Source organism: Suncus etruscus, chromosome 9, assembly GCF_024139225.1.
Source record: "Suncus etruscus isolate mSunEtr1 chromosome 9, mSunEtr1.pri.cur, whole genome shotgun sequence".
NCBI classification, from domain to species: domain Eukaryota; kingdom Metazoa; phylum Chordata; class Mammalia; order Eulipotyphla; family Soricidae; genus Suncus; species Suncus etruscus.
Window position 1 is genome coordinate 27,319,090 of NC_064856.1, and position 17,546 is coordinate 27,336,635.

Below are 17,546 nucleotides of genomic sequence, written 5' to 3' on the forward strand. Positions count from 1 at the left end.
TGTTAAATGTGTCCTACTAGGTGCCCTGAGTAGGGAGAGATTCAGTCTTGTCTTCAAGAAATGCACCAGACCTTGTGGCCAGGCAAGGAGGAACACAGGGAATGGCTTTGGTGGGGTGCAGTGTCTTTCTCTGTTTTGAAAGTAAAGAGGAAGCTTCATTAAAGAGGAGGGTGGGGGTCTTTAAGTCTCACCTATGAAGAAGATCATTTTTGTTTGTTTGGGGCCACACCCAGCAGTGCTCAGAGGTTGCTCCTGACTTTGTACGTGATAATTTCTCCTGGTAGGCTTGGGGAACCATATGGAATGCCAGGCATTGAACCCAGATTGACTGTATGCAAGGCAAATGTCTTACCCACTGTACTATCACTCCAGCCCCTGAGGAAGATAATTTTGTACCTGATTGACTTTACTTAGCATGATATCCTCAAATTACATCCACTTAGAGACAAATTGCAAGATTTTGTTGTTTCTTAAAGTTACATAATATTCCACTGTGTATATATACCATAACTTCTTTATCCATTCACTCATAGTTGGACATTTGGGCTGTTTCTATTTCTTGGCTCCTGTAGTAAATGCTGCAATGAACATAGTGGTGCATATATCTTTTTAAATTGATGCTTTTGTGTTTTAGGATAGATGACAGGAAGCAGTATTGCAACAAAGAATCAAAGGTACCACAAAGGGAGAACTGATCCACATAAGAAAGTTGGTAGGGAGGAGTTTGAAAGGGAGGGGCGTTGGAGTCTTTCGGGAAGAAGGTAGATTTACCTGGTTGTGGTTATGGTGGTAGAACTATTTACGTGGGAAACTATCATTGACAGTACTGTAAATCATAGAATCTTAATAATAAAAAAAACTCTTAAAAAGTAAAGAGAAAGTGCAGCCAATCAAGCCAACCATGCTCTCTGCCCCTGGGGGCCTGGTGTGCAGTGCCGGTGGCTTGAATGGGCTACAAGGGACCTTGGAGACATATAGCCATTTCCTGTGGACGTCCCATCTGCTTTCATACTGGCCCCAACCTCAGACTTCGACCAGAACAAGGAACATGTGATTGAGGTTCTGGTCTAAACCAAATTCAAGTTTCCCGGTCACCAGAAGATCCATATCTCCACGAAATGGGTTTAAACCAAGTTTAATGTAGTTGATCTTTGAGACATAGCACCTGAGATGTGGCTCATCTCAAATGGCGGTGGGATCAAATAAATCCTGAATCATGAACCTCTGGACAATGGTGGGCACTGCACTCCTGAGAGCCTTAGAGCTGTTCCCCAGTCTTTGCTTCCCACCCTACCATTCACCACTCCATCCCACCCACCACAGTAACTATTGCTTCTTAAATGAATATAAATAAATAAATAAATAAATAAATAAGTTTAAAACAGAAAAAAAAAAACTTCAAAAAGTAAAGAGAAGGCTGAACCTAAATTGGTTTCAGGAAAGGAAAGGGAAGGAAAGAAGGAAAACAGGGAGACAGTGGAGACTGGTGTGCTTGGAAAGTAAAGAGAAGGTGACTGTGGCCAAGTTAATGTACCTTGGGAGAGCACAGCAGGCAGGGAGTGTGGAGTCCAAGCTGGGGCTCAGCCTAAAAGTGTGGTATCCACTCCCCCAACTTCTTATTTATCCCACTTGAATGATCAGAACTGCCTACACCTGGGATGGGCTGGTGGAGGAGGCTGACTTGGTGGGAGAGAGAGATATAGGAGAATTAGAGAGATGTGTGGCAGAAGTGAGAATCAACAGCGAGATTCAACAGAGATTCAGCATCAGCAAAGAAGCATCAGCAAAGAAGCAGCAGCATCATCAGGAAAGGGAGTCAGTCAGTCAGCAAGGAAGCCTGGAGAAGCAGCTGAAAGGGAGACAGAGGCAGAGAGAGCCAGAGAAGGAGCAGAGAAGTGGCTGCTTGGAAAAGGCTAGCATAGCAGCCATGTTAGGACTGTGAAATAAAGATGGCTGATTCCTGGCACTTCATCTGAATGCTTTGTGAATTTTTCTGCCGTCATCATGCAACCTTCAGATCTGCCAGGCCGTAGGGGGTTGCAGGAGTGGGGCCTAGCTGAGAAAGGCTTCACCATCCCCACACCAACTCTAGGACTTTTTACTTTATATTAAAACAACAAAAAAGGGTTTGGTCACCCTGAGCATCCTGAAAAGAGGTACTCAAAGAATTTGTTTTGGGGGTTGTATTGGTGTTCCTGGTTCTGCTGAAGGATCACTCCTGGCAGTGGCTGGGATGGAAAGGGGGCTAAGCTGCTGGCAAGACAAGCTTCTTACTCATCTTTCTGGCACTCAAAGGGTTGTGATCAGATCAGATAGGTGGTTGAGGAGAAATGCAAGAAAAGAGGTGGGGGGGGGATGAGGAAGAGGAGATAGGACTCTGAGGTAAGGGATGGTGAAACATTGAATTAAGAGTCACTGGGGATCCCAGAGGAAAACCCACGAGGCTGCAGAAACCGGGAGGGTGGGGTTTCCCTGTCCTCTCCCATCCTTCCTGATCCCTGCAGCCTGGCCTTTTGATCTGACTCAGAAATTCAGAGTTTGGAGTTTTCTTTTCTTTTTTTAAAAAAAATATCTTTATTTAAGCATCCTGGTTACAAACATGTTTGTAGTTAGGTTTCAGTTATAAAAAGTATACCCTTTTCAGGGTCAGAGTGATAGTACAGCAGGGTGGCATTTGCTTTGCATGCAGACAATCTAGAATGGACCTTGGTTCAATCCCCTGGCATCCCATATGGTCCCCTGAGCCAGGAGCAATTTCTGAGTGCATAGCCAGGAGTAACCCCTGAGAGTCACTGGTGTGCCCCCCAAAAAGTACACCCCTTTCACCAGTGCAACCTTCCCACTACCAATGCTTCCCATCTCTCTCCTCCCCCACCTGCTGCCTGTCTTTGAGAGAGGCATTCTATTTCTCTCACTCGCTACCATTTTCATGATAGTTGTTGGTGTATTTATTTCTTTAACTGCACTCACCAATCTTTGTGGTAAATTTCATATCATGGGCCGATCCTTCCAGCCCTCATCTCTATTGTCTCTGGGTATTATTATCATATTATCTTTTATTTTTTTTAAATCCCACAGATAGGTGAGACTATTCTGTGTCTCTCTCTCTCCCTCTGACTCATTTCACTCAGCATACATGTCCATCCATGTATAGAAAAACTTCATGATTTCTTTTTTCCTGATAGCTACATAGTATTCCATTGTGTATATGTACCACAGTATCTTTGGCTATTCATATATTGTCAGACATCTGGGTTATTTCCAGATTCTGGGTCTTGTAAATAGCACTACAATGAACATAGGCATGCAGAGGGCATTTTTGTATTGTGTTTTTGTGTACCTAGAGTATATCCCTAGGAGTGGAATAGCTGGATCATATGGGAGCTCAATTTCCATTTTTTTTGAGGAATCTTCATATTGTGAAGTCCTAGAGTTGGTGTGGGGATGGTGAAGACTTTCTCAGCTAGGCCCGGCTCCTACAGCCCCTATGACCTGGCAGGTCTGAAGGTTGCATGGTGATGACAGAAAAATTCACAAGGCAGTCAGATGAAGTTCCTTTCTCCCTACATCCCCATCAGCACTGATTGTTCTTTGTGACATGTGCCAGTCTTTGTGGCATGAGATAGTATCTTATTGTTTTGATTTGCATGTTTCTGATGATTAGTGATGTGGAGCATTTTTTTTCTTTTTTTCCTGGTTTTTGGGCCACACCCAGTGGTGCTCAGGAGTTACTCCTGGTTATCTGCTCAGAAATAGCTCCTGGCAGGCACAGGGGACCATATGGGATGCGGGGATTTGAACCAACCATCTTAGGTCCTGGATCAGCTGCTTTAAGGCAAACGCCCCTGTGCTATCTCTCTGGGCTCACATTTTTTTTTCATGTGCCTTTTGGCCATCTGTATTTCTTCTTTGGGGAATATCTATTCATTCTTATCCCAATATTTAGATGGGATTTGATGTATTTTTCTTGTTAAGTTTCTTCTTCTTCTTCTTCTTCTTCTTCTTCTTCTTCTTCTTCTTCTTCTTCTTCTTCTTTTCTTCTTCTTCTTCTCCTCCTTCTTCTTCTTTGTCTTCTTCTTCATCATCTTTTTCTTCTTCTTCATCTTTTTCTTCTTTGTCTTCTCCTCCTCTTCCTCCTACTTCTTCTTCTTCATCTTTTTCTTCTTCTTCTTTGTCTTCTTCTCCTCTTCCTCCTCCTTCTCCTCCTCCTCTTCCTCCTCCTCCTCCTCCTCCTCCTCCTCCTCCTCCTCCTCCTTCTTCTTCTTCTTCTTCTTCTTCTTCTTCTTCTTCTTCTTCTTCTTCTTCTTCTTCTTCTTCTTCTTCTTCTTCTTCTTCTTCTTGTTTTTGGGCCACACCCGGCAGTGCTCAGGGGTTACTCCTGCTTACCACCGTTGTTCTGCATGCAAGGCAAATGCCCTACCTCCATGCTATCTCTCTGGCCCATTTTTCTTGTTAAGTTCTGTCAGTTTTTCCTTACAAAATGTTTGGAGTTTTGACTTCAACTAATCTCAAGTTTAAGTTGCTGAGGTTTCTTTTTCTTTTTTTCTTTCTTATTTGGGCCACCCGAGCAATGCTCAGGAATTACTGCTGACAGGCTCAGGGGACAACCATATGAGATTCTGGGGATCCAACTTGTCTGATTGCGAAGTAAGTGACTGGCAGAACATTGAAGCTTAAGGGAACCCAGGCAGAACCTGGCACAGAGACCAGGTGTTGGGAGTGACAGCACAGAGAGAGCTAACTTCAGTTTCAAGAACAGCAAGAGGACCTGAAGCATGAAAATGTGCACCTGGGTTCCCAGAGTGTATCCCATCGACCATGTATGGCCACATTATTAATAGATTATCTCCCTGGACCATTCTTTCAGTATCTCATCTGCCATCTCGTCACCTCTGGTAATCATATATTTCAGAGTTATTTTTACTTTATTTTTTTCAGCTCATTTACTTTTTTTAATTTTGGTTCACACCTGGCAGCGCTCAGGGGTTACTCCTGGCTCTAGGCTCAGAAATTACTCCTGGCAGGCTCGGGGGACCCTATGGGATGCTGGGATTCGAACCACCATCCTTCTGCATGGAAGGCAAATGCTCTACCTTCATGCTATCTCTCCGGCCCCAATTTACTTTATTTTCATAATATTTTACTATGGGATAAACCATCTGGCAATTGTTTTTCAATTTGCGATTTATTTTGCTTAGCATGCTCACCTCAAGTCACCATTTTTATTGCCACATAAAAAAGGTTTTGTTTCTTTTTCTAGGCTATTGTTAATTTCTATTGAGTATGTATATCACAACTTCCTTATCCAGTAACCTGAAGATTCAGACATTCAGATTTTCCCATGTTATATCTATTATGAATAATGCTTTTATGAACATATGAGTGAATATATATTCTTTACATAAATCTTTTCAATAAAAGTGACGTAGAATTTAAAAAATATGTGTACCTGGGAGAGTGTCAAGTCTCTTGAGAGTCTCAAGGGGTCTTAGAATCCACCAAAAACTGGTGTACTTTTAAGTACCTCTGCCCAGGCACTGAATAGGGACTGAGAAGTTACAGAATCTAATGTGAAACCACGGATGCACAGATGCATATACAGATGGGCGGATGGATGGTGAGCCTGGGATGCAGCGCCTACAAGAGGGTGTTTCCTTTGAAAGAGAGTGAAACTAAATTGGGAAACTTTTTTCCTTGAAACGGCTCCCCAGACTTCTTCCTCCCCATAACCCAGAGGACACCTTCCCCTTTTCTGGGGCATTGGGAACTTCCTTAGGCTCCCCATCCTCGGCGGGGGGACTCTTTCGGTTCTGCAAGGAATTCCCAGAGGTGTCAAGGAGAAACGCTGAGGTCCTGAGAATGCCTTCTCAGTATGCACGGGGTTCTCTTTTACCCTCCCTTTGCCTCCAATTCTGGAAGGGACCTGCCTCCTCTCTTCCTCCAGCTTGATTTTCACAGCGCCAGGGATGCAGAGGAGGAAAGGCTTTCCCTGGGACTACACCTCGGCAGCCTCTCAGAGCTGTCCCCTAACATTCCCGAGGGGAGGATCAGACTACTGGGAAGGTCCTGGGGGAATCCCTGGGCCCAGAGTGGCCGGAGCTCGGCCCCCAAGCGGTGCAGGGTGCTATTGGGTCCTTAAGGCCACGCCTCTTTTCTGGGCAGGGCCTGGGGCCGGGGCAGTGGAGTTAGTGGTGGCGGGTCCCACGCGTTCTGCTCCCGCCGCCTGATTCTTCTCTCCTCGCCATGGTTCGACTGCTTTTGCAGGGTCTCTTCTGGGGCTGCTTTTTGACCACTGTGAGTTGTTACTGCCCTTACCCTGTGGGGAATTTGGGGATTTGAAAGAAGGGCGTGGGAAGAGATCAAGACTCGGGACGGGATGCCTTCCTCCCCAGGTGACTTGGAGGGGGTGAGAAGATATTTAGGAGCTGGGCAAGGTAGCCCAGATTCTGTGAGACCGAGGTGGACTAGCCTTTCTTTTCTTCCAGGTGGGGACTGCAGTGAGAAAACGTGCCCACTTTGCACCGATGGGTCTGATGTTTAGGGAACCCCCTGCCTTTTGTGGGTATGAACTTGAAGTCTAAGTTTGGCTTCTGGAGGCTGACCAGTGTGGAGTTTTAGGAGCTGTAAGGGAAGCCGGTCTTGCAAGGCGCAGGACTGAGGGATTTCCTGTCTGTCTCTTTCCCATTGGGGACAGAGCCTGCCTGTGTGCGTGGTTATCGTCTCCTCTCCAGCTCCCGCTTCCCCTCTCGCTGTACATCTAATGGTAACAAGAAGTGGGGGCAGACTTACAGATGCTTCTCCAAAAAGGCGCTTAGTAACCCTGTCTATCCCCAGGTTGTTGATGATCCAGTAGAGGAATCCCTAAGGCACACTGTGTCTCTAGCCCTGGAAACTCCTGAAACAGTTGATAGGACTCAGGCAGAGTGAAGGGATCAGCTTTGAGGGGGGACCAGGGTGAGGGTGTTTCCAGGCACCAGAAAGGCCCAGACACGGTCAACAGAGCATGTCTCCGGGATTTTCAGAAGCCTACACTTGACTCACTTTTTGCTGAAATATATTCTCATAGTTCCTCATTTTGGATGCCGGAATCCCCCTGTACCTATCTGAGTATCTATCTGATTACCTGCTTCTCGCCTCTCCAGCTTCCCCCTCCTTTCTCCAGCTATACATTCTGGATAGGAATAGCCTGTAAGGTGTGTGTGTGTGTGTGTGTGTGTGTGTGTGTGTGAATAACCTGTAAGGTGTGTGCGTGAATAGCCTATAAGGTGTGTGTGTGTGTGTGTGTGTGTGTGTGTGTGTGTGTGTGTGAATAGCCTGCAAGGGGTATATGTGTGTGTGCGTGAATAGCCTATAAGGTGTTTGTGTGTGTGTGTGTGTGTTTGTGTGTGTGTTTGTGTGTGTGTTTGTGTGTGTGTGTGTGTTCAATAGCAAGGGAAATAGAAGGAAATTAGGGAAGCTGTTTGGGTCCCAAGCTTTCATTTTCACTTTAAGCCAATGTCTCTGGGAGAAGGGAGGCAGGAAGAGGGTGGAGCCTGGGAGGAGAGGGCTCTAGTGGGAAGGAATGGAAGAGCCAGAGGCTCCACCTGCAGGGTGGCCTGCAGGTTCCTAAATGCATTCCCCTAATTTTGGTTCCTTGTAGAGACCAGGCTGTGACTGGATTGAAATGAGCTATCTGGGGGCAAGGCTAACACAGAGGTAGGGCGTTTGCCTTGCACGTGGCTGACCCAGGATGAACTCAGTGTCTATCCCCAGCATCCCATATGGTCCCCCAAGTCTGCCAGAAGCAATTTCTGAGCACAGAGCCAGGAGTAACCCCTGAGCACAAGCGGGTGTGGCTCAAAGACCAAAAAACGAAAGAAAGAAAGAGAGAGAGAAAGAGAGAGAAACGTAAAAGGAAATGGGCTATTTACTGAGAGCTTGTAGGTATCATAACTAGGCAACATGTGTGTTCTTAGTCTGTCTTATAGGTTTTCAGTCTGCTTTCTCTCAACTCCCTATTGTACAGAAATGAAACTGAGGCTTAGGGGAAACCTAAACCAATCTGTGCCTGCCTGATTTCTGTGTGGGCTTCTCAAAGAGCTGGAGAATTTGTGGTTCAGAGCTCGTTGGTATGATCTGGAGGACAGGAGCTTTGGAGTGGGAGTTGGGGAGAGATGGGCTTTGTATTTATTTTGTGTCTGAGAAGATACTGATTGAGGCCTTTTGCATGTGGTGAGACAGTGTACAGAGTTGCAGGGAAAAAGTTCACGGGGTCGTGTGCTGTGCTGTGTCTGTTGTATGTAATTTTGTGTGCGTATGTCTGTATGTATTGTTCACACATGTTCATGAGTACTTGTGCATGTGAATGTTACAAGCATGGCTGCATGTGCACCTACATGTATGTGCTTATATGTGAGTGTGCATACATGTGCAAGGTGTGAGCATGCACTCACATGTGTGCATGTGTGTGTAATTTCTTCTTTCCTCTTTTGGGTAAGACCATTTCTGTAGTTTAATCCTGAGATGGATGAGAGCCCCTGACTAGTCAGCCAGTTCCTCACAGGTATGATAATGGACAGACTGTGAATGAGCTGCTGCTAAGTTCCAGGCACTGCCCAGTCACACCTGCACACACTTTCTTTTTCTCTCAGCCTGCTCTCCTGTGGGAGTTGTTGGGGGGGGGAAGAGAGAGAGAGAGAGAGAGAGAGAGAGAGAGAGAGAGAGAGAGAGAGAGAGAGAGAGAGAGAGAGAGAGAGAGAGAGAGAGTGACTATTGAGTGTCTGAAGTCGCGTCTGGCGTCTTGTTTGGTCATCTCAGTGTGGGATGACTTTAGGGAGCACAAGGAATATCTAAGCGACACCCATTCACTTGGCAGCTCTGCTGAAAATCTTTATTTTTCTTTCTTTTCTTTTTCTATTGGGTCACACCCAGCAGTGCTCAGGGTTTACTCCTGGCTCTATGCTCAGAAATTGCTCCTGGCAGGTTTGGGGACCATATGGGATGCCGGGATTCGAACCACTGACCTTCTGCATGCAAGGCAAACACCTTATCTCCATGCTATCTCTCCGGCCTCAGAAAAATCTTTATTTTTCAAGGAAAAGGTTCCTGGTCCTAGAATACACAGTAAATACTTCTTCAGTGCTCACTATTCCTATTGTTTGTTTGTTTGTTTGTTTTATCATTGTGGAGTCCCCTAATCTTCCCTTTTATGGTTTTTTTTTTTAACCCCACATTGACAGTACTGAGAGTTTACTCCTGGCTTTTCCTCCTTACTACAGGGACATTCCTGGTGGTGCTCAGGGGACCATATGAGGTATCAGGGATCAAACCCCAGTTGGCCGTGTGTGTAAGGCAAACACTTTCTACTGTACTATTGTTCCAACCCTACTCCTCTTCTTTAAGTGAAATCAAAGTAATTTTGGTAATTGGACCACAATCCAAAGTGCTGGATGGGAAGCACCTACTGGGTGCTTGGGGAATCTTGAAATCAAACCCAAGGTGAATCTCATATACAAAGCATGTGCTCCAGTCTTTGGAGTCATCACCCTAGTCCCTAATCGTTTTTCTTTTTTCTTTTTTGAAGAGGGGGAGGAGCCCCACCTGGTGATGCTCAGGGTTTACTCCACGCTTTCACTCAGGGATTACTACTGTGTGGCTTGCGAGATCATATGGGGTGCTGGGTATCAAACCCGGGTTGGCCATGTGCAAGGCAAGTGCCCCACCTGCTATACTATCTTTTTAACTGCCAAGACAGTTCTTTTTAAATAAAAATCAAGAGCGGGGCCAAGGTGAAGGCTTTATGAGTAAAGCAAGCAGCAGAGGGTATAATACTGTCACGTTGTTTCTAATTTATTTTTGGAGTTGCCTCATTAATGAGAAGTGATACTGCTTTTCTATCACAGCCATGACATAGGCTTAGGTTGAAAATAAACATGTCTCAGCAGCAAAGTGCATTCCTTACATGCATGAGATTCAATCCTCACACAGCAAAAAAAAAAAAAAGAAAAAAGTTGAAACATGAACAAGAAGTCATGTTGAAATGACATGATTAAATGATGGGTGGTTTCAGAAGCAGGAAAAAATAGTGCAGATGAAGTCCACAGTGATAGAAAGGCTATTGAGACCCTGGTTCTCATTCTGATTTTATCACTGTGTGACCCTGGGCAAGTTTGCCAGCTGCCTTGGCTCTGTCTCATCAGCATCTTGTGTAAAGTGAGAGAGTTGGACTTCATCCTCCTGGCTTCTACAGGCTGGATGTGCGGGTGGGGTCAGATGACGAGGCGCTGGAGAGAGAGAAAGAGAGAACATGATGAGGTTTGGAGAAGGGAAGGGAGGCGAGAGCAGAAGAAAGGAAGAGGTGGTGCTAAATATAGCCCCAGCTAGGCCGAGGGCCAACTGAAGCCAGCCAGCTTCAACCCTGGGAGGGAATGAGTCCTCACGAGCTTTTGGGTCTCTGGGAAGAGGAAAGACTCAGGAGGCGAGCCAAAAGGGTGTGTGTGTGTGTGTGTGTGTGTGTGTGTGTGTGTGTGTGTCTTTGTTTGTGTCTGTATCTGTGCTCAGGAATGACCCTGGAAGGTGCTCTGGGAATTATTATGGTACAATCCCTTTGAAAAACACCAGAATGATCCACTGGGTGTCTTGTTTTGTTTTGTTTTTGATCACATCAGTTGGCAGTTTAGTTAAAACACACACCGAGTTATCTGCAGGCTCTGTTTTTCTGCCTTGGATTTCCACTTAACTTCTTCTCATCTTTGTCCTGGCAAGTAGGCTGTATAAAAGAGACATTCAGTTCCCTTCAAGCCACCCAATTCTGTTTTCAGGTCCACCCAGAATCACTTACTGCATGCAAAGAAAACCAGTACTCAATAAACAGTCAGTGCTGTGATTTGTGCCAGCCAGGTGAGATGCTGACCTTTAGCCCCAGAGGGAGACTTCTCTGGGTTTTACTGATTAATGCTAAACCCCCTCCCCAACATGTGTCCGTGGTGAACTGGAGTCTAACCCACTACCCCTTGGGACCCTCTTTGCCCTGCTGTGAGACAATGATGGGTTCCCTCTGCCTAGCCAGCCCAAAGGTCTGGCTGAGGCCAGGAAGGTCTGAGATGCTCATCTTGGCATCTCCTGCCGACTGGCCAGTCTTATTTGTTTGCAGTAAGTGTCTGAATCATAGAATCTCCCGAGTGCCTCAGTTCCTGATGTTTTCCAGGAAAGAAACTGGTGAAGGACTGCTCGGAGGCCGCCAGCACTGAATGTACTTCTTGTGGTCGAGATGAATTTCTGGACACCTGGAACAGAGAGCCACGCTGCCACCAGCATCAATACTGTGACCATAGTATGTGCACTGATGGGGTGGGGGACTTGGTGGAAATGCTTTAGGAGGGACACTAAAAAGGGCAAGAAGAGTGTAGCCTGCAGCTGGCCATTGCTTCCAGTCCTTCCTTCCTGTTTCTGCTCAGACCTAGGGCTCCGGATCCTGGAGGAGGGGACGGCAGAAACAGACACGACTTGCACGTGTATTGAGGGCCAGCACTGTGCCAACAAGGCCTGTGAAAGCTGTATCCCACATAGCCTGTGTGCCCCAGGTTTTGGAGTCAAGCAGATGGGTAAGCCACTTATCCAGGGTCTAGCTTAAGGGGCAGGAAAGGGGCTGAACAGTGGCACTCCAGCCAGAAATGGGCAGAATGAAGCAAGTCACCATGGGCATCCACTAGAGTGAGTGGATGGAGCCACTAATTTGCCTTGGGTCCCTCACTTTGGATGCCTAACTTGAGAAGAAAAGCCTTTCCAGGGATCCCAGTCTTTGGGAGGAGTCTGCACAGAGGAAGCATACCTAAGGCAGGACACTCTTGCTGCCTTTCCATTGGGTCCCCAGAGAGCTAGGTGGGGTGACTGCTGTGCTGACTAATATCCCCTCCTTCATAGCTACTGGGGTTTTGGACACCATCTGCGAAGGCTGCCCCGTTGGCTTCTTCTCCAATGTGTCATCTGCTCTTGACAAATGCCGTCCTTGGACAAGGTATCATGATTCTTCCCCTGTGTTTCCTGAACTTGGAAATGCTAGGATTCAGACTCTGCTCTCGCACCCCATCTCCCCTCATACACACACACACACACACACACACATACACACACACACACACACACACACACACATGCAGAACAGCCAATGTGCCTGGGACTCTCCCCATCTCCCTGTAGCATCTGTTTCCTCCCTTTCTTTTATGGGGGGGCACACCAGGAAGTGTTTAGGGGTTACTCCTGGCTCTGCACTTGGGAATCACTCCTGGTGAGCTCGGGGGACCATCTGGAATGCTGGGGATGGAACTCAGGTTGGCTGTGTGCAAGCCAAACACCCTACCCGCTGTGCTATTGCTCCAGCTCCCTCCTTCTCTTCTCTGCCAGATTCTTCTGTTTGGTCACTCACCTATCCCAACCATATCCACAGCTTCCACTCCTGTTTTCCTTATGTGATCTTTCCTCCACAGGTCATGACTCCCTTCATTTTGTCTCACCTCCCAGATGCTCATATCTACCTGCTGGGGTTCTCTCCTCCCATGTATGCCTCAGACATCTTGGGTTCTATCCATTTGAAGCAGTCTTCCCTATATTATTCTTTCACCTCATTAAGGGCACCTTTAAGCTGGGTACATTCATTCCATTTCCACATCAGAGGCCAGAGGCCAGAGTTCCTTTCCTTCTCACTGTTGGGGAACTCTTCTTGCGGGTCCCATCACTGTGGTCTCAGTAATGCTTGGCCTCCTTGCAGGCCTCCAGCTGCTTCTAGTTTCCCCCTTTGAGTTCTCCATTCTCCTGCTTAAGTGAGCTTTCAGCAATTGCTTTTGGACTCTGGAGCTCCCTGAGCACTACTTGGGAGGCCACCAAATGAAACACAGGCAAAAGGCAGGTGACACAGAAGACACAAAGGACCTATGGTGGAGTCTCTGCCACCCTGTTCTTCCAGAGGCAGTTGCTGTGTCTTTGCATGTCCCTGGTGGTCCTCTGTGTCAGAAAACACAGAATATAGCATATAATGACCTTTCATCTTTTTTTTTTTTATTAAGGCTACTTTTGGCTCTGCACTCAGAAATTACTCCTGGAGGTGCTTGGGGTAACTATATGGTATTCCAGGTATTGAACCCTGGTTGGGCATATGAAAGTCAAGTGCCTTACCCTATGTTCTCTGTCTTTAGCTCTTTAGCTCTTCATCTTTGTTTTCTATCTGCCTTTCTTCAGTGGATCTCAACTCCTTAAATGTAGACTTGGTCATTTGTTTTCCCTCCCCTGGTTCATCCTTTCAGCCTCTAATAGCACCTGCTGTGCTGAAAATTTATCCAAAAAACCTTTACTAATAATTGTGATTGGGAACTGGAAGTCTCTTAGTGATGCTGAACCAGAGCCTTGAATTCTGATCTCCCTGCAGCCAGGAAAGGCCTCAGCCCCCTGGGAGCAGGAGGTTCTCATTGCTTTGAGCCTTGGTGTCCTCCTTGGAAAATGAGAAGGAACATTATTCACCTCCTGAGGCCTGAGGAGTAGGTGGCTACATGTGTTTTGAAAGCCTAAGCAAATAGGTTTATCCATGTGCTTCCATGGCAGCTGGGCTTCTTCCTCTATGCAGAGCAAGTTTCCCTGCCTTGTCTTTATCTGCCTTGTCTTCTGGAACCCCTGAGGCTAGGGCCTCAGAGTTTTAGATTTTTACTCCCATCAGGATCTCTGGGCCACACACTGTGCCTTGATTTCTCCTGAGAAATCAGCAGTTTAGAGAAAACCATCTTGCCTGATTACCTGTCATCTGCCTTCAAAGATCACTTTCCCCAAGTTCCTTATCACTTCTGGATGCTTCTCCTTCTAAATCCAAGTACCATAAAGCACTGCTGCACCCCACAGGTCATTCTTGGAGCCTACTCAGAAAGTCCTGGTGGATCACCCTTGACAAGTAACAATTTCTTACTTGACCATTGTCTTCACAGGGTATCTCTGCTAAAGTCTAAGAGACATATGAGCTGTCATAGTAGGCTGGAGGACGTTCTTGGCAGAGGCCAGGCATATTGCTCTATGCACTATATACAGGGTGCCCTTTCTCCTAGAGTCTGGGGTCCTTGTATTCTAGTGCTGAGATGGAAAACCCACCCAAAACGCTCCTCATCTTTCTTCCTAGATTCTCCTGGTGGATTTTGCCTATTTTTTTCTGAAAGTCTCTATTTTCACCAGCCTATTTCACAAAGCTTGGCACACCTCAAAGACAACTAGTATTATCCCTTCAAGACGAACCTTTTTTTTCTTTTATGCTCAAAACAGTCTCTATTTTATTTTTATAATTACCAACTCACTGGGGCATGGGACTCTCTTTTGTTTGTTTTTAGGCCACATCCAGCGATTCAGAGGTTACTCTTGGTCTGCACTTAGGAATTACTCCTGGCTGTGCTCAGCGGACCATATGGGATGCTGAGTATCAAACCCAGCTTGGCAGTGTGGAAGGCAATTGCCCTACCTGCTGTACTATCCCTATGGCCCCCTGAAGAGTACAGTTCTCTGGCTTGTTAAATGTGTTGATTGGTGGCTGGAAATATCTTTCACTTCTGGGAACCTAGTGTCTTTTTTTTGTTTGTGTGCTTGTCTGGTTGCAGCTGCGAGACCCAAGGCCTGGTGGAGATTCGAGCAGGGACAAATGTGACAGATGTCCGCTGTGGTGAGTCCTGGAGGCTGGTTTTGTGTGTGTGTGTGTGTGTGTGTGTGTGTGTGTGTGTGTGTGTTGAGAGAGAGAGATGTGGGGATGGAGCAGAGGGACACTGAGGTACACAGGAACACAGATGGTGGGGCAAGGAGGAGGGGAATGCAGAGAGGTTTGGGCTGTGCAGCCCAGCTCAGCTATGTCTCTTGCAGCCAAGGCATCACTGTCCCTCTCTGAGCTTGGTCACTCTCTCTCTCTGTACAATGGAATTATCAGAGCAGCTTTGTAAGGAAGTGACCAGTTGTGGGGCTATGTGTGCTATGCTTTTGGGCTGTAGCCTCTGTACCCCCTGCTTCCCACATTTTAAGGAACAGCATGGTGAGATGCTTCTCCCATAGCCTCTGTTGGGTGGGGTGGAATGGATGAATCAGATTGTCACCATGATACACCATTTCAGACAGATTGTATTAAAGACAGGAAGAGTTGCGGGTCAGAGAAAACATCTTTTTCTTAATCCTTCCTTCCTTCCTTCCTTCCTTCCTTCCTTCCTTCCTTCCTTCCTTCCTTCCTTCCTTCCTTCCTTCCTTCCTTCCTTCCTTCCTTCCTTCCTTCTTTCCTTCCTCCCTCCCTTCCTTCCTTCCTTCTTTCCTTCCTCCCTCCCTCCCTCTCCCTCCCTCCTTCCTTCCTTCTCCTTCCTTCTTTCCTTCCTTTTTTCTTTCTCCCTCCCTCCATCCCTCCTTCCCTCCCTTCTTCCTTTCCTTCCTTCCTTCCTTCCTTCCTTCCTTCCTTCCTTCCTTCCTTCCTTCCTTCCTTCCTTCCTTCCTTCCTTCCTTCCTTCCTTCCTTCCTTCCTTCCTTCCTTCCTTCCTTCCTCAACCTAGCTTTGCTTCCTTCCTTTTTTCCTTTCTTTTTTCCTTCCTCCCTCCTCCTTCCCTCCTTTCCTCCCTCCCTCCCCTCCCTCCCCTTCCTTCCTTCCTCCCTCCCCTTCCTTCCTTCCTCCCTCCCCTTCCTTCCTCCCTCCCTCCCCTTCCTTCCTCCCTCCCCTTCCTTCCTTCCTTCCTTCCTTCCTTCCTTCCTTCCTTCCTTCCTTCCTTCCTTCCTTCCTTCCTTCCTTCCTTCCTTCCTTCCTTCCTTCCTTCCTTCCTTCCTTCCTTCCTTCCTCAACCTAGCTTTGCTAAGTATGGGATGCTGAGGATCGAATCTGGGTTGGCCATGTGCAAGGCAAGCCTCTTACCCACTGTACTATTTCTCCCTGTTTCCTTTTTATGCCTTGTGATGCTCTATGCTCAGAAACACTCCTCACAAGGCTCAGAGGACTGTATATGGTGTCAGGGATTGAACCGTATATAGTGTCAGGGATTGAACCTATATTATCTTTGACCCAACCTTTCAAATTTTTAAAGTTGGGAACATTTATTTAAAAGTCCTAGGAGCCTGAGAGAGATGATACAGCAGGTGAGACTCTTGGCTTGCAGGCAGCTATGTCTGGCATAATAGTGTCTCAATACCATCACCACATCTGGATCCCTGAGTGACTACTGGGGGTAACCCCTCAGCTTAGAGCCAGCTATTTCTCCTTAATAGGGCTGGGGCCCTGATGTTTGAAAGGTCTGCTGAAAGTGAGCTCAAAGTCTGAAGAATCTTGGGGTTCAGGCTAGCAAGAGGATACGGTTTTTGGGGTGGGGTGGGCAGCCATCTAGAAGTTTCTATTTCTTCAGGTGTTCAGAATCGGACAAGAATCCTGGTGGTAATTCCTATCGTGTTGGCTGTTCTGTGCACTGTTATATCAGTACTTGCCTGTATCTGTGAGTCCCCTGCTGGGGAGGGGATGGCAGAGGGTGGAAGGGGCCAGGAGAACTGGGGCACTCTAGTCTCTGACCTGGATCATCTCATACAGACATAGACACACACACACACACACATGTGCACACACAAACACATAATTCTCTCTCTTTCTTTCTAGGGAAGTTGAGAATCAAGAAGCCAGAGGAGGTAGGTGAACCCAGGGACTGGGGTAGAGTGTTGGCAAACTGAAGAGATGTCCACTTGTTGGCTGATGGCAGTCTGCTTAGAGCAGGGGTCACACACCTGGCCACAATCACTGGAACCATCACTCCTACATCCCCATTCACTGCTTTTCTCTGCTCTGGAAACTGTTTGGCTTCTAGTGTGGCCAGCAGGGGGCAGGAAGCACCTGTGCCATTTGTACCAGGCCCCTCATCTGGGGAAGGGCAAGGAGCCAGAATACACTTGGGTGGAAAATGCCGTAGGGTGACCTTGAGTCTGTTTTCCCAGGACACCGAGCTTCAGAGTTTTGAACTCACCCAGTGTCAGGCTGGGAGTGGTCAGAAGCCTGTGGAGTCAGAGGACATTTCTCCAGTGCAGGAGACGCTACTTGGGTGCCAACCTGTGTCTCAGGAGGACGGCAAGGAGAGCCGCGTTTCCGTCCAAGAGAGACTGTGAGGCCAAGAGCATGTGGGCAAGTCTTCAAACTGCCCAGAGCAGGAGGGCAAGGCTGGTCCTGGTACAGCCCCTCTGCCTGCACTGCTGTGATTGGAGAGGGGTACCCTGGCACAAGCACCCCACGAAGCATCTTCTGAGCCCCAGTAGCCACTCAAGCTCCCAACCTACTTTGAAAGATGGAGGCAAAATTTGTGTGTGTGTGTGTGTGAGTTGGGTGGGGTGGAATGGCTGAAGTTTCACCCACCAAACCCACCACTACTGTGATTTAGTGCCCAGAGACAACTTCGGGGGGCACAGTGACAGGCACACAGAGGCCCCTGGCAGCACTGTGTATATGACACAAACATGTGAAAGTGATGGCGCTGTCCACCCCCAGGGTGAATAAACAAATCTATTTATATAAGATTTCCAAAGCACAGCCATGAGAAATAGCCTCA

At 47.1% G+C, this 17,546-nt stretch overlaps 1 protein-coding gene and 1 pseudogene across 1 annotated transcript; both read left to right on the plus strand.

Moving 5' to 3' along the window:
- The first annotated feature begins 880 nt into the window (after positions 1 to 880).
- LOC126019241 (uncharacterized) lies at positions 881 to 976 on the plus strand (annotated as a pseudogene).
- Positions 977 to 6,208: 5,232 nt separating this feature from the next.
- On the plus strand, positions 6,209 to 17,514 carry CD40 (CD40 molecule). Its single transcript, XM_049780543.1, has 9 exons — positions 6,209 to 6,294; positions 10,800 to 10,878; positions 11,186 to 11,311; positions 11,436 to 11,582; positions 11,902 to 11,995; positions 14,604 to 14,665; positions 16,365 to 16,451; positions 16,610 to 16,638; positions 16,942 to 17,514. Exons 1-9 carry the CDS (start codon positions 6,244 to 6,246, stop codon positions 17,107 to 17,109), a joined length of 843 nt encoding a protein of 280 aa, XP_049636500.1. The 5' UTR covers positions 6,209 to 6,243; the 3' UTR covers positions 17,110 to 17,514.
- Positions 17,515 to 17,546: the final 32 nt, after the last annotated feature.

Excerpts from the sequence above, each read along its gene's own strand:
- CD40 (XM_049780543.1), top strand. The coding sequence starts at position 6,244 with ATGGTTCGACTGCTTTTGCAGGGTCTCTTCTGGGGCTGCTTTTTGACC. Across the intron at positions 11,312-11,435 it reads GCATCAATACTGTGACCATA|ACCTAGGGCTCCGGATCCTG; the intron begins GTATGTGCACTG and ends GTTTCTGCTCAG. Across the intron at positions 16,452-16,609 it reads ATCAGTACTTGCCTGTATCT|GGAAGTTGAGAATCAAGAAG; the intron begins GTGAGTCCCCTG and ends CTTTCTTTCTAG.